Source organism: Gasterosteus aculeatus, chromosome 1 (genome assembly GCF_964276395.1).
Source record: "Gasterosteus aculeatus chromosome 1, fGasAcu3.hap1.1, whole genome shotgun sequence".
Taxonomy (NCBI): Eukaryota; Metazoa; Chordata; class Actinopteri; order Perciformes; family Gasterosteidae; genus Gasterosteus; species Gasterosteus aculeatus.
The window spans coordinates 23,578,801-23,591,545 of NC_135688.1; the positions used below are offsets into that span (position 1 = coordinate 23,578,801).

General features: G+C 46.4%; 1 protein-coding gene across 35 annotated transcripts in view; it reads right to left on the reverse strand.

Annotated features, from left to right (window-relative positions):
- Positions 1-12,745, reverse strand: part of dmd (dystrophin) — a 196,625-nt gene that overhangs the window by 40,044 nt on the left and 143,836 nt on the right. For all 35 annotated transcript variants that reach the window (XM_078095891.1, XM_040172762.2, XM_040172772.2 and 32 more), the window contains 14 exons: positions 12,573-12,745; positions 12,328-12,463; positions 9,632-9,807; positions 9,273-9,420; positions 8,927-9,052; positions 8,252-8,401; positions 8,039-8,137; positions 7,848-7,947; positions 6,695-6,864; positions 6,469-6,586; positions 5,924-6,135; positions 5,643-5,797; positions 3,754-3,943; positions 44-216 (listed from right to left, as the gene is read on the reverse strand). In XM_078095891.1, the coding sequence (XP_077952017.1) occupies positions 44-216; positions 3,754-3,943; positions 5,643-5,797; positions 5,924-6,135; positions 6,469-6,586; positions 6,695-6,864; positions 7,848-7,947; positions 8,039-8,137; positions 8,252-8,401; positions 8,927-9,052; positions 9,273-9,420; positions 9,632-9,807; positions 12,328-12,463; positions 12,573-12,745 (2,126 nt within the window). The remainder of the gene's footprint in view (positions 1-43; positions 217-3,753; positions 3,944-5,642; positions 5,798-5,923; positions 6,136-6,468; positions 6,587-6,694; positions 6,865-7,847; positions 7,948-8,038; positions 8,138-8,251; positions 8,402-8,926; positions 9,053-9,272; positions 9,421-9,631; positions 9,808-12,327; positions 12,464-12,572) is intronic.

The following is a 12,745-nucleotide window of genomic DNA, read 5'->3' on the forward strand; positions in this document are numbered from 1 at the left end:
ATGCTCCAATCAAAACTCCCAATGAGGGTTCCGGGGGCCTTACCTCATGCCGAGCGTCTTTTCACGCAGGTCGCTCCACCGCTGTCTCATGTTAACCAGACGTCTCTGGAGCAGAGCCCCGTCCTCCGAGCCCCCGAGCGAGGCCACGATCCTCTGGCCGTTCTCATCCAGGGAGTGGTACAACTCCGTCTGGCTGTCGATCTCCACCTGAAGGTCCTGGTGAGAGAGCAAGAGAGAGAGAAACACACTAAAGCCTGGTTTATGCTTCTGCGTTTTCAGAGCGACGCAGACGCAAGACCCCCTTGCGTGTCCCTTGCGTCGCTTTTCACACCTCCTTGCGTCCTTGCGTGTGTCGAGACATTTTTCTAGGCTTGCGTCGCTTTCGACGCAAGCAACGCAAGCCTCCCGCAGCGCACCAGTTGTGATTGGTCTGCTAACTGCGTCCTTCACGGAGTCTCACATTTCCGCTTTCATAGCCCGATACCGCCATTATTAAAACGAAGAATGTTTACGAGAGAACGGATCAGATTTAAGAACTTTTGTCGGATGAAATTCATAAATATGAATAAATATGGGTTGGATTCACGGAGGGAGATCGCCGCAAACGCCGGTTTGCCGGTCGAGAGGTGCACAAAGTTGTGGAGGAAAATACGGGACAAATGTGTCCGCGATGAAAAGCAGCAGTGGCGATGCACGGGGCAATAAAGTCTATGATAAATAAATATACAAATGAATAAATAGACGTGACTCTCTAGGTCGTCTTCAACAAAACCCGTCACTCCGCCTGGCGGTGAACTGCTCTGCAACACACGCAGAACCATGAATTGAAACGAGAGCGTCAACGCAACGACGCAGACGCAAATGCAGAAGCATGCACCGGCCTTAAGAGCAGTAAACCCTGTTGGAGCACACGGTTCATTTTCTTGTTAACAGTGGCCTTCTTTCAGTAAATTGGTCCGTCCACCGCTTGATCACGTAGTGATATGATCAGGATCGGAGAGAGCATTTGAAGGGAGCACCAGGATTGAGCCGTAATGCAGCGCTGTGCTGTGGATGGAGCCCTTCATGATGTGTTAGTCAGGCTGGAATCAGCAGGACTGATGTGACCCCGCCTGTGTCCAGCTCTCCAGCAGGCAAGGCATTACTGGAACTCTTAAAGGAGCTGTGCTTGACATTCGGAGCATTAACATGGCGGCAAACCGCTTTTATCTATGTGACGATTAAGTGCAGTAGGCTCCAACCCTGCTGTGTTTTTTGCTCAGTCCAAGCACCATGCCTTTTCTGTCCGAATACCTTAAAACAGATTCTTCATTCACGTGGGGAATCGGCAAATCAGCAAAAGAGGCGGAACGCATTGGGTGAAATGCGTTCTGGGAACCCCAAAGTTTACACTGGTTTAAAGTCAACCTGTGAACAAGCCACTTGTGTTAGAAATCCGTTTATACGTGTCTTCTGTTGACTTCAATCTAGCAAACTTAACTTGCCTATAGTTTGTAAATGATTGGAAGAATCCCAGATGGTAGAAGAGACATGGACAACAAAAGGATAACTTATTCAGCTCACCCTGGCCCTTTTTATTTGGTTTATGTGTAATTGTATTGTCATTGTCCTTTCCTACTTGCCTTTCAGTTGGTGTGGATTTAGCTCACAGATTTTTGTTCATATGAAAGGCACATATGCCAACAATGTGACAAGTTCCATGTTGCAGAAGCAAAGTGTGTAAAACTGCCCCAGGTGTGGCACATCTTAACTAATGCAATTTATAGGCTAATACTTAATACACTTAATGATTAGCTACATTTTATATCGGACGCATGGCACATTCTTCCTGAAATAAACCCCCCTCGATTTAGAAAAACAATGCCTGTTTGTTAGAGAACATGCCTCCATTGTCATTCCCAACCTGAACATGGTAGACCTTCCTTCGCAGCATCCTCGAAAAACTTTACTCTGGAATCCACAAAAGGAGAATGTCACGGCGGAGAAGAAGAAGAAGCATCATCTTCTGCTTCTTCAAGTCCCTCGAGATTATCACTCAACGTGACTGCATGAGCATGCCCTCTGCTCAAATGAGTGTGGCAAAGAGAGGGATCGGGGAGGGAGGGAGAGTCCAGAGAGCCCACCAAAAAAATGGAGATGGAGTTCTCGGGGGTGTGAGTCGGTACGAGTTTGAAAAGAGGCCGAGGACAAGACGAGGGGAGGAGAGAGGCAGAGAGAACTTGAAAGGGTGCATAAACTATGAGTGCGCTCATTTTCCAATTAAACGTTATCTGCATTCAGTGCCCCTGTGTGTGTGTGTGTGTGTGTGTGTGTGTGCGCGCTCCCTGGATGCTACGCTGTGTTGCTGCCCGCCATTATAATTGGACACAGAAGACTATCTCAGCTCTGCCTACAGTGCTGCTGTTGTATTGACAGTGTGTGTGTGTGTGTGCGGGCGCGTGTGTGCAATAGGAAGTGTGCCTCTGAAAATTGATTTCCAAAATGTTGCGGGTTTGCAGCATATTGTGTGTGTGTGTGTGGGTGCAGGGTGACGGCCGGGGGTCGAAATATGTTCTCTTGCAGAACAGAGCCTTCCCTTTAGCACCCACAATGCAGTGTGGGCGGGGGGGATTTTTACATTTGTCTGCCAGACAGCGACCAGCCAATAAGATGTCTCTATACTACTGTGTCAGCATTCCTGTCATGCCAGCCGGGGTGGGCAGTCGAGAAAGACAGGAAGTCCTATGTCCCTGGGTCACAAACTGGAATATATACAGACTGTCTGATGGGTCACATCTGACAAAATATTAAATTCATTAACATCCACTACTACTCAAATTTGAAAGAAGATCTCTGAGAATACACACAGATACAAAGATTCATGACGTCCTCACATGATGAAATCATCATGAAATGAAAAAGGATTTTTCTTTTTCAAGCAACCCAAAATCCAATAATAAAGACATTTCCCTCACAGTTGATGCGCACTTTTTTACTCTTATAAAGTAAAAAAAATAAAAAATTAAAGCAACTATTTTCCTATACCCACTATTTCCTTGTGTATATGTTTTGCATACAACCTTTGTTCCACAACTTTGCCATGTCGATAACTAGCCTGACCTCTCCTGTCAACTTTAGGAGTATATCATTTCAGGTCCTTTTTTAAAATTTTCATAAAATCAAAAAGTCAATGTCCAAAAGAATATTAGTGAGTACAGGGTGAATTTCATCATTCGTACATTGCTGACAGGACGCCTCACATGGCACAACCTGCCCATTTGTATCATTCACACACAGCACAGGCACAGCAACCAGAGACTATTTTGCGGTCAAGTGCTTTGCCCGAGGACACTAGTGGAGCCGGGGATTGAACCCCCGACCCCGATTAAAAGGCAACCCTGATCTCCACTGACCCACAGTCACCCACAAGGGAGTCAAAATGGTGATCGGGTTTGTTGAGTTACAAATGTGCTTCAGCTGAATTTCATGCGCGTCCCTGTGTTGTACGATGAGTGGAGGATCATTTGCGATATTTTGCTAGTTGCTGCACATTTGTAAAATTCTATCTTCAAAGATGATACTTTTTTTTCCTCACCTACAGGTTTCCGACAGTAAGATTTTGAGCAGTTTAGTGCTAAAAAGCTTTTGTTTAGTTGTTTCCTCTTCTGTTTTACGCAAGCATCAGGAACACAAATCACTGCGGAGTGTCCAGCTGGGCAAAAGCCTCCTTCACTTCAAAGGAATACAGACGTGATGCATTACATCGGGACTTACCTTCCACTGTGCCAGCAGGTTCCTGGCAGCCTCCGGCTGCTCCTGCATCCTCTCTTTGTTGGTGGCGTCTATTAAAACATTGCAGGTGGTCTCGGCCTCCGTCAGCCAGTTGAGGAACTTCTCCAAGTCGAGGTAGGACTGCTGGAGCAACTTCAGAGCCGCCTCCAGAGCCGCCTCCCGGTCCGAAACTCTAGAGGGACACACAATATGAGACGCACATTACCCAGGTGGGCTGACAGTGCACATTTATTCTAAGCTTCATTTTATTTTAGGTTCTAAAAATAAAAGTGGGGCGAATACAGAGCTTTGTGGTACACCATTCAGGCGCTTCGGGTCAGAGAATTGGACATCCCTGGAATAATCAACAATGTGAGGTTTTAGAGTTGGACTCAAGTTCAGGAACGAGTTTCAAAAAAAGGTAGAACAGAATTCCTGCAGAATTAAGATGCTTAAGGAGAAAGTCAAAAGAAGTAGAACAAAAGTCTGAATCATGTTACAAACTATTATCTAAAAAGACATAAAAAAGAGACTGGAGGGGTTGACTGGGGAACCAGTCATAAAAATCTGACAAGTTGTCACACAAGTTTGTTATACACTAGGGAGGTGCAGGTGATGAGACACGAGAGAACTCAATCGAGGGACGGGGCCGAGCATCACACACAGGGTAGGAAGTAAAGTGAACGCAGGACACAAGAGGCAGGGAAATACAAAATAAAACAGACAATTAAACAACAGTTCTATCTTCTTTATCTTCTGGGTGATTCATTGGCACACACCATAAACTCATGAAACACAGGGCCTCATGTACGTACGTACGACTATTTGAAATGATCTTGATGCCAATAATTGGAATATAGCAAAGAGTTTAACAATTGCAGGAATGGAATGTGAACGCTGAGTCAGATATGCAATGTCATGTCTGATTTCTTCCAGTAACTGTAATATTGCATGTCTGCTTAATCTGTACCGCGTAATGATTGTGTGTTCACTCAAACTTTACGCATCCCCTCCCATCTCTTTATGGGAAACTCACACGTTCCCATCGACCCTCCCGTGAATGCATATGCATGACAGGGAAGGCGCAATTTGCCATTTTCCGTTTCAGCAACAGACAGTCTGCACTTCCACCATATTGCGGATTGTTTGTACATACCTCGCCATGTACACGTACATTCCTCTATCACTGTCTGGTACGCTGCAGCCACAATCAAAGACAAGGGCAGGCTGCAGCGTGTCATCCGCTCTGCAGAGAGGGGGATCTCTCCAGGACTGGTTCGCTTCAAGGACCCTGAAGCAAGCTAGAAAGATGTAGCCAACCCCTCCCACCCTGGACAAAATCAGTTTGTCTCCCTTCCATCTGGCAGGAGGCTGCGGTCCATCAGGACCAAGACCTCCCGCCACACAACTAGTTTCTTCCTGTCAGCAGTCGGGCTCATCAACAAAGCCCGGGCCCCCCACCCCCCCACTCCCTTCACATGCACATACACTCTTGTCACTTGTCACTTTCACATACACTCACAGCACCGTTGTGTAGAGTATCTGTGCGCTGGTGCACTTTATTTTTAACTTTTTATTTTTTAACTTTTATTCCTTTATACTTAAATTGTATATTCTATATCCCCCTAACCCATAGTCTTATATTTTATTTAATTCCTCTTGCACTATGTTGTCCTATCTGTCTTGTTGTCTGCTTTTATGCACCAAATTCCTTGTATGTTTGACATATTTTCATAACAAATGCTTTTACGCGCGCGTTACGAAACAAATATGCCTGAATTGGGCACAAAAGCGTTCATGAGGCCCAGTGTTATATTTTGTGATGTCATGAGAGCTTTGGTCATCAATGGGAGGTACATCCATCTACCCATCTACCTATTCAGTGTTCTTACCGCCTGTTGATGTGCGTCCAGGTGACCACCATGTTGTCGTTGACCTGGATGACCTTGTGCGTGTCGTCATTAGCGTAAAGTGTCAGCAGCTTGCCAGCCAATGCGTTGGTTTCATCCACCTGACCCTGCCACTGCTGCAGCTCCCTTGCAAAGAGCTAAGGAAGAAAGGGACAGGGGCCAAGAGGGACACTTACCAACTGGAAGAACTCTCGACTTGTGTTTAATTACAGTTAATAATCACCCTAAAACCGAGATTTGAGCATGAAAGATTTCTCCCCGACCTTTAGCTCTGCATTTTGTTTCTTCAAGGTGTCCACCGTGTACGTGATTTCCTGCCAGCACTCCATCCTCTCACTGGCCCGCTTAACGAGGGGATCCACCCCCTTCTTGGCGTCCAGCCAGTCGGTGGAGTCCCGCTGCATGCTGTGGACCTGCTTTGTCCTGTCGTAGAGTTTCGTCTGGGAGTCCTCCCAGTGAGTCTGAAGCCTGTCAACTACGATGACCGGAAACATATGTATATGTATATTACAGCAGCACATTCAACAACTGTGTTCAGTCTAAGCTGGAAAAGAACTACGAGATCAACCAGAGCTCATAGCTACAGCTCGCTGTGGTCTTTGCACAAGCATGATCTGATGTGGTGGGCGGTGGGATACTGCGTACCCATTTCATTGGTCAACACTACGTTTGGTTGGGGAATTTTGCGCGCAAACAAGCATACAGTGTTAGCCAAAATCTGCACTAGCCAGGTCCAATCATTTAAATTCACAGCTTTCATCATAAATAGCATGCGCAGACTCAGTAAATATCTGTGCGTGGGACATACTGCGTTCAGTAATAGCGTTGCGGGTCTCCTGGTTGCTCGTCTTGTTCTTCAGGTTCTGGGCTGCTGTAACCTGTCTCTCCAGGAGGGGACGCCGCTGGTCCAGCTCCTGCATCGTCACCTGAAAACACCAAAAGAAGGTCCATATTTTTGCATCTGTTAGCAGGGAATCAGCGCCTTGTTCACAGATCACAGCTTCCTGCTTCCATGCAGGCTGGGAGGGTCTGACCTTGAGGCTATTGATGTTGTCGTCGATGTCCTCCAGGTCGGCCACCACCACGCGCTTGTTCTGCACCATGTTGTCCAGCATGGTCAGCCAATCGGTGAGCTCAGCCCAGGACTTGTTGAACTGAGCCAGTGCTGCAGAGTCAGGCAGGGAACTCCCTGTCAGACTTTCATCTGGGACACACACACACAACTTTTAAAATCACACTTATTTATGTCAAGTTATAGCACAGTTCCTGCAGAGATAAGATCAATGCAGAAGTGTCCTCAGAATTGCATTCTCCCTACTGACCACAAGGGGGCGACTGAAAGGTTGCGGAAAGAAGTGTGGTTGTATGGAAGTCTATGGGAAATAGGCAAACTTCTCACTTGATTCTTTAACAGTAAACGCTGTGTTAATATTAGTTTAGCAAAGCAAATAAATTGCCCGACACTAAATGCGAAAGCCAATCAGTGTTGCGTTCGTCATCACCGCCGTCCGGCTTCCAAAGCGTGAATACACTTTATGAAACTCCCGCTCACCGACAGGCACCGAGACACACAGGCGCTTCGCAGCTGAGCCTGAACGCCTGTAAGTTAGTTGGTGTCTGTCCGAGAGACGCTGGCACCGAGCCGACACAACAGCTGCTAGTCAGCCAGTCATCCACTTCCTGGAGGAGTCGGTGAAATTGAAGCTGTGTGCGGTGCCGGATGATGTCATGAACCTAAACACAACACCCTTTGCGGTTCTGACGTTTGTGTAATTTACACAACAAATCACAGCAGAAATAGTGGTTATTTATTTCTAAGGTGGATAGCGGAAATTATTATAACTGTCTCTATGGAGACGAGCTACGGAGATAGCGGGACGAAAATTTGGAAATTTTTGGTGTGAAGTCTTGCTATGTATGTTGGGAGGACAAATATATATGTATATAGTAAAGGTTTACATAAACTCACAGAAAAACCTTTGGCTGTTGTAAAGGACACTATAGGCAACATGTATATAGACATGGAGTTTTAGATTTAATTTTTAATTTCGATTACTTGTCGCTGCATAAGTGTGTGTGGGGGGGCGTACTAAAATAGCAATAAACACAGTTTGAAAATTGAAGAAGAAGAAGAAGAAGTGTGGAAACCATCAAAGCATTACTGCGATGGAGAAGATGGAGTCTTACTGGCTTTCTTGGCGACTAGCGGCACCGCCATCCTCTCCTTGTGCTGCCGCACCAGCTCCAGGATCACAACCCAGTCTTCCCTCAGGTGGACGTACTTCATCTGACGCCACACGCACACAGAGTTACACATCAATGGATTTCTACTGATCCAACTGCTGCTTTTTCTTTCCTTTTCTTTTTTATTTCCTTACCTTGTCCGGTTGGCCGTGAGGACCTTCCTTGTACAGCTGATCGGCCCGTTTCAGAACCGACTCCACTTCTGGCTCCTTGACCTTCACTTCCTCGATGAGCTGCAGGAATGAACGAAAAGTTTCACCTCTCAAAACCGGGGCACTATTGCGGCAGTGTGTGCGCGTGTGTGTGTGTCTGTGAGTGTGTGTGTGTGTGTGTGTGCGTGGCCTCACCCTTGCAGGCGGATCCTCCGGGCCGTGCTGCAGCCTTTCCCTACAGCTTGCCGCCCAGGCTGAGAGGGCGTCGAGTTGAGCCTGAAGCTTCTCCAGCTCCCTCAGCAGAGCCTCGAGCTCCTGCTGCCGCTCAGGCAGAGCCTCGGACACCTGGACGGGAACAGGATTCATTTATCAGGGAAAACATTCTTGTTTTCAAAAATTTTAAAAAACAACGCATTTAAATTGAATTCAACTTTTTAATTAAGATTGTTTTGTTTTCGGTAAAAAAAGTTTCCGAACATAATTGTATGCACCTTTCATACAGGTTGGCTAAAAAGGTTTTGCCAGTTTTGGGGGAAAAAAGTTTAACCATTTTGCTGGTTAAAATAATTTAATTTTTGGATTTGATAAAGGCGGAACGCATCCATTTGTGAGGTATATTGTGCGTTAGCAGGTTGTTCCGATTAAAGCGTAACGAGAAAAAAACACACATTCTGTTAGTTGTATTTATAGAACTTCAGCTTCTCAAGCTCATTTTGTCAAAAGTAATTTTGTTTTCACTTGTTCTTAAGGCAAACACAAGTGAGAAAAACATTTAGACAAAACATGGATCACCACATTTTTTTGGACTCTTGTATCGCTCTGAAAAGATGAACACTTTGTAATCTGATATCCGTAGTGTTCACAGCTAACCTGAGCCCAGCGAGTGCCGATGATCCTGATGTCTCTCTGTCTCTCAGCAGGAAGGGATATCTGTTTGTGTCGGTAGTTCAGAACCTCCATCGCCGCCCTCTTGGCAGGTAGCTCGTCCACATGTGCCTAAACCACACACACAGGCACACAAGCACACACACACAAAAGTCATACAGGCTGCAGAAATAATACAACAGCAGCTTAATGTAGAACAAAACCTCTTTCAATCTCATTATCTACACTAACAAAACCCAACACACACCGACCCACACTAACAAAACCAGATTTTCAAGGTTGGATTTGGTCGGTCTGCATGCACATACACAAACACACTCTGGATGGATACCTGGACTTTGCCCAGAGTGTCTCTGATGTGCTGCGGCTCAGCCGGCTGCAGAGGGGCAGCCAGGACGCCCTCTGCTCTGTCCAACCAGCCCAGCATGGATCCCATGTGTTCCTGCAGCTCGGCGGTCGCTGTGCGCGCCTCCGCTGACCTGCGCGAGGTGAGGGGGCGGCGGCATGAGAGAGAAAAAAACAGAAAGAAGGAAGTGAGACCAGCCAACGTGAGACGGCTGTGACGAGTATGCTGACAGAACATTCCGTTGAAATTAAAATACACCACAGGGGACACTTGAAAATTGATTGTTAATGAAGAGCAACTTGACACACACACACACACACACACACACACACACACACACACACCTCCTCTTGCGCTCGTTGAGCTGCTGGCAGACGTTGGCCCAGCGGCCGCCGAGTAGCTTGAGTTGCGTCCGGAGGCGCGACGCATCGTCTGGCGTGCTCAACTGGCTGATGTCCTCTCCTGCCGCACTCACTCTGCACAGCACCACCTCCTGAAGAGGTATGGCCTCCGTCAGGTCCTGCACACGCACACACACACACACACACACACACACACACACACACAGGGGGGGTGATTAGCTTCATTGTTGGTGTGTGTGTTTACCCGATGGAAATCATTATAAGGTTTTTACTGGATTTTCTTTCTGACCTGACTAACACTCTTGACAGAACACACGGCATTTTATCAGTGTCAAAAAAACAAACAATTGCGGTGTGTTTAAAAGAGTGATTTGGGGAATAAGAGTTTATTTACTTGTGTTTGACTAATACCGATAAGCTAATAGTCTTGCAGCTTCAAAATGATGCGCAGAGACTTTGATCTCCACAACTTCTTCTATATTCCTCATACCTGCGGAGAGCACATTTAAAGGCTTTGAGTGCAGATAACTTTGTGTGGAAAAAAAAAGAAAAAGAGATCCGACCATTCAACGAGCGTGTGCCCGTACGATGGGGGATCTGGATCAGGTGGCAGCTTGTTATTCAGGGTACCAGATGGTTCTCTGTCAACCAACGATTGTTTCTCTCTCACACACACACCTACACACACCCCGGTTGGCACTTGATTGGCACTTGGGCGCCGCATCCTCGTCTGCACAGATGGACACTGCGAGCTGATCACAGCAGCCCAAAGTGAAGTGGGCATGTCTGATAACATGGAGTGTTGGTTACAAAGTAACGCATTACTGTAATTCCACTACTTTTAGCGCTAACGAGCATGTAACGAAGTATTTTTTAAAATAAATGAACGCAGTTACAATTACTGAAATTGAAATGAGTTTGTTACTCGCGTTACTCTCTTTTGTGGCGCGAAGCGGAGGGCCGGCAAATAGTAAGTAAATAGCTGCCTGTCAGCACAAAATAGTTGTGGCCACCAAACGTTGAGAATAGAGTCGCGGTACGTGCATGTAAACAGCATCGCGTCGCTCATGACAAAAGAGCGCCGCCCCGCGGATGCTGCAGGCGCCGCCCCACGCAAACAACCAGGGCTCCACTTTACACGGACTGCAGTGCAGCCGATAAACCGGGCAGAGCTGAACAGATTGATCGCTCGCTATGTTGAAGATGAGATGCATCCCGTCAACTGTCGAGTCAGTTGCCTTCAGGCAAATGCCTGAAACAGTTATTTTGTATTAAGTTAAGTATTAAAAAGGAATTTTGTACCATTGCTTGATTTGAAGGCCGGTTGCCCTGTTGATTACAATAAATAGGTCTAAAAAATATGTTTATTGTGTTTGACTGTTCAGTACTATTTATATTCATTACATTTAAAAAGCAGACATAAAAGTAACTTAAAAGTTACTTTCCAGAGTAACTAATTACTTTTGATACACAGTAACTGGTAAATAATTCAATTACCTTTAAAATAAGTAACTAGTAACTGTAACTAAATACTCATTTTCAGTAACTTGCCCAACACTGCTGATAATACATATGCACGCACGCACACACGCACGCACGCACACATGCATGCACGCACACGCACACACACGCAGACTTGATAATGAGGTAGGACAAATACAGTCATCTCAGGGAGCGTGTGTGAATTCATCCCCCTCATACAGCCTTTGGTATCGCACTCGTATTAAACCTTTCCGTAATCCTTTCATTTCCGCTTTTGGGGTTGACGGAACATCGGAATGTTGACTATGATGACATCATATTGTTACGTCAGGCTTGTGTGTGGAGAGGCGGATGGAACTCACCGCCTTTTCCCCTGCCGACATAAAAGGAATGTTGTGGAAGACTAGTGATGTATTTCGTGCCTTACTAAGAGAAATAGGAGGCAGCTGCATGTCGTGGTGCAGCAGCAGCACAGAAAACTGTGTCATGTTTTCTCCTCTGGAGGGAACCCCAGAATGCACTTCATGGCGTTGTTTACATTTGTAAGGGAGCATCGGCACTGAGGGCACATCACAGGTGACCCTCGAGGATGCTGTGCATCCCGGAGGGCACTTCATAATGTTTTCTCAATTTTAAGGGCACCCGGGAGAAGCATTTGATCACCATTTCTCCATGTAATTTTTTGTATAATTTTTTGTATAATTATGAATCTAGTACAGCATCCAAATTTCAATGTACTCTAAACCATCCAAATGTGTCAGCGGGTTAAAAACACATTTTTCTGTGGTGCATTAAATTCTAACTATAACTAAATCTGGATTTTGAAACTAAAGACAGAAGCACTGAGGTGTGTATCTAACTGTGATGTTTCACAACATACAGACCATGATTGAATCACAGTGACACATTTTGATGTCACGGAGGCCAGATTACGTCTGATATGATGTGAGGCCATGTTATGTCTCATCTCGTTGCTTTCATGGTGTGTGTTGCTTAATCCTGCTTTGACAGGGAGTGTGTCTTTTTTTATGTGATCACTTGACAGTGTAAGAAAAAAACAGTGCAGATGGAGGCAGACTGGAGCTCTGTGCCGTTGCTCAAGGGCATTTTCGCAGCGTCAGTTGACTCCGGTGACGGGAATATGACACAGCCGTGTGTGTGTGTGTGTGGGGAGGGGGGGGTTCAGTGTGGGTTACCCTGAGGTGCTGTTTGTGTCCCGCTGGCTCGCTCTCGGCCAGCCTCAGAGCGCCTTCGGCTTCACTCAGCCACTCCTCCATCGCCCTCTGATCTGCAACCAGCCTCTGCCACTTGCAGCTGCAATCCTGCCAACGCCTACGAACACACACACACACACACACACACACACACACACACACTTTAGATTTTTGGTTCAAAATGTGTGCACCAAACGAGTCACTGTCCACACAAATGCCTCCCTTACCTCAGTCTGTCGTGGTAGAGCTTGTTGAGTTTGTCCCAGTTAGCGTTGAGGAGGCCGGCTGTGTCTCTGATCCTCTGACTCTCCAGAGGTCGCGCCCCCGACGACATCTCCTCTCTGCGGGCCAACACTCCCTCCACCGGGCCCCGCAAGTCCTCCACGTTGCCCTTCACCTC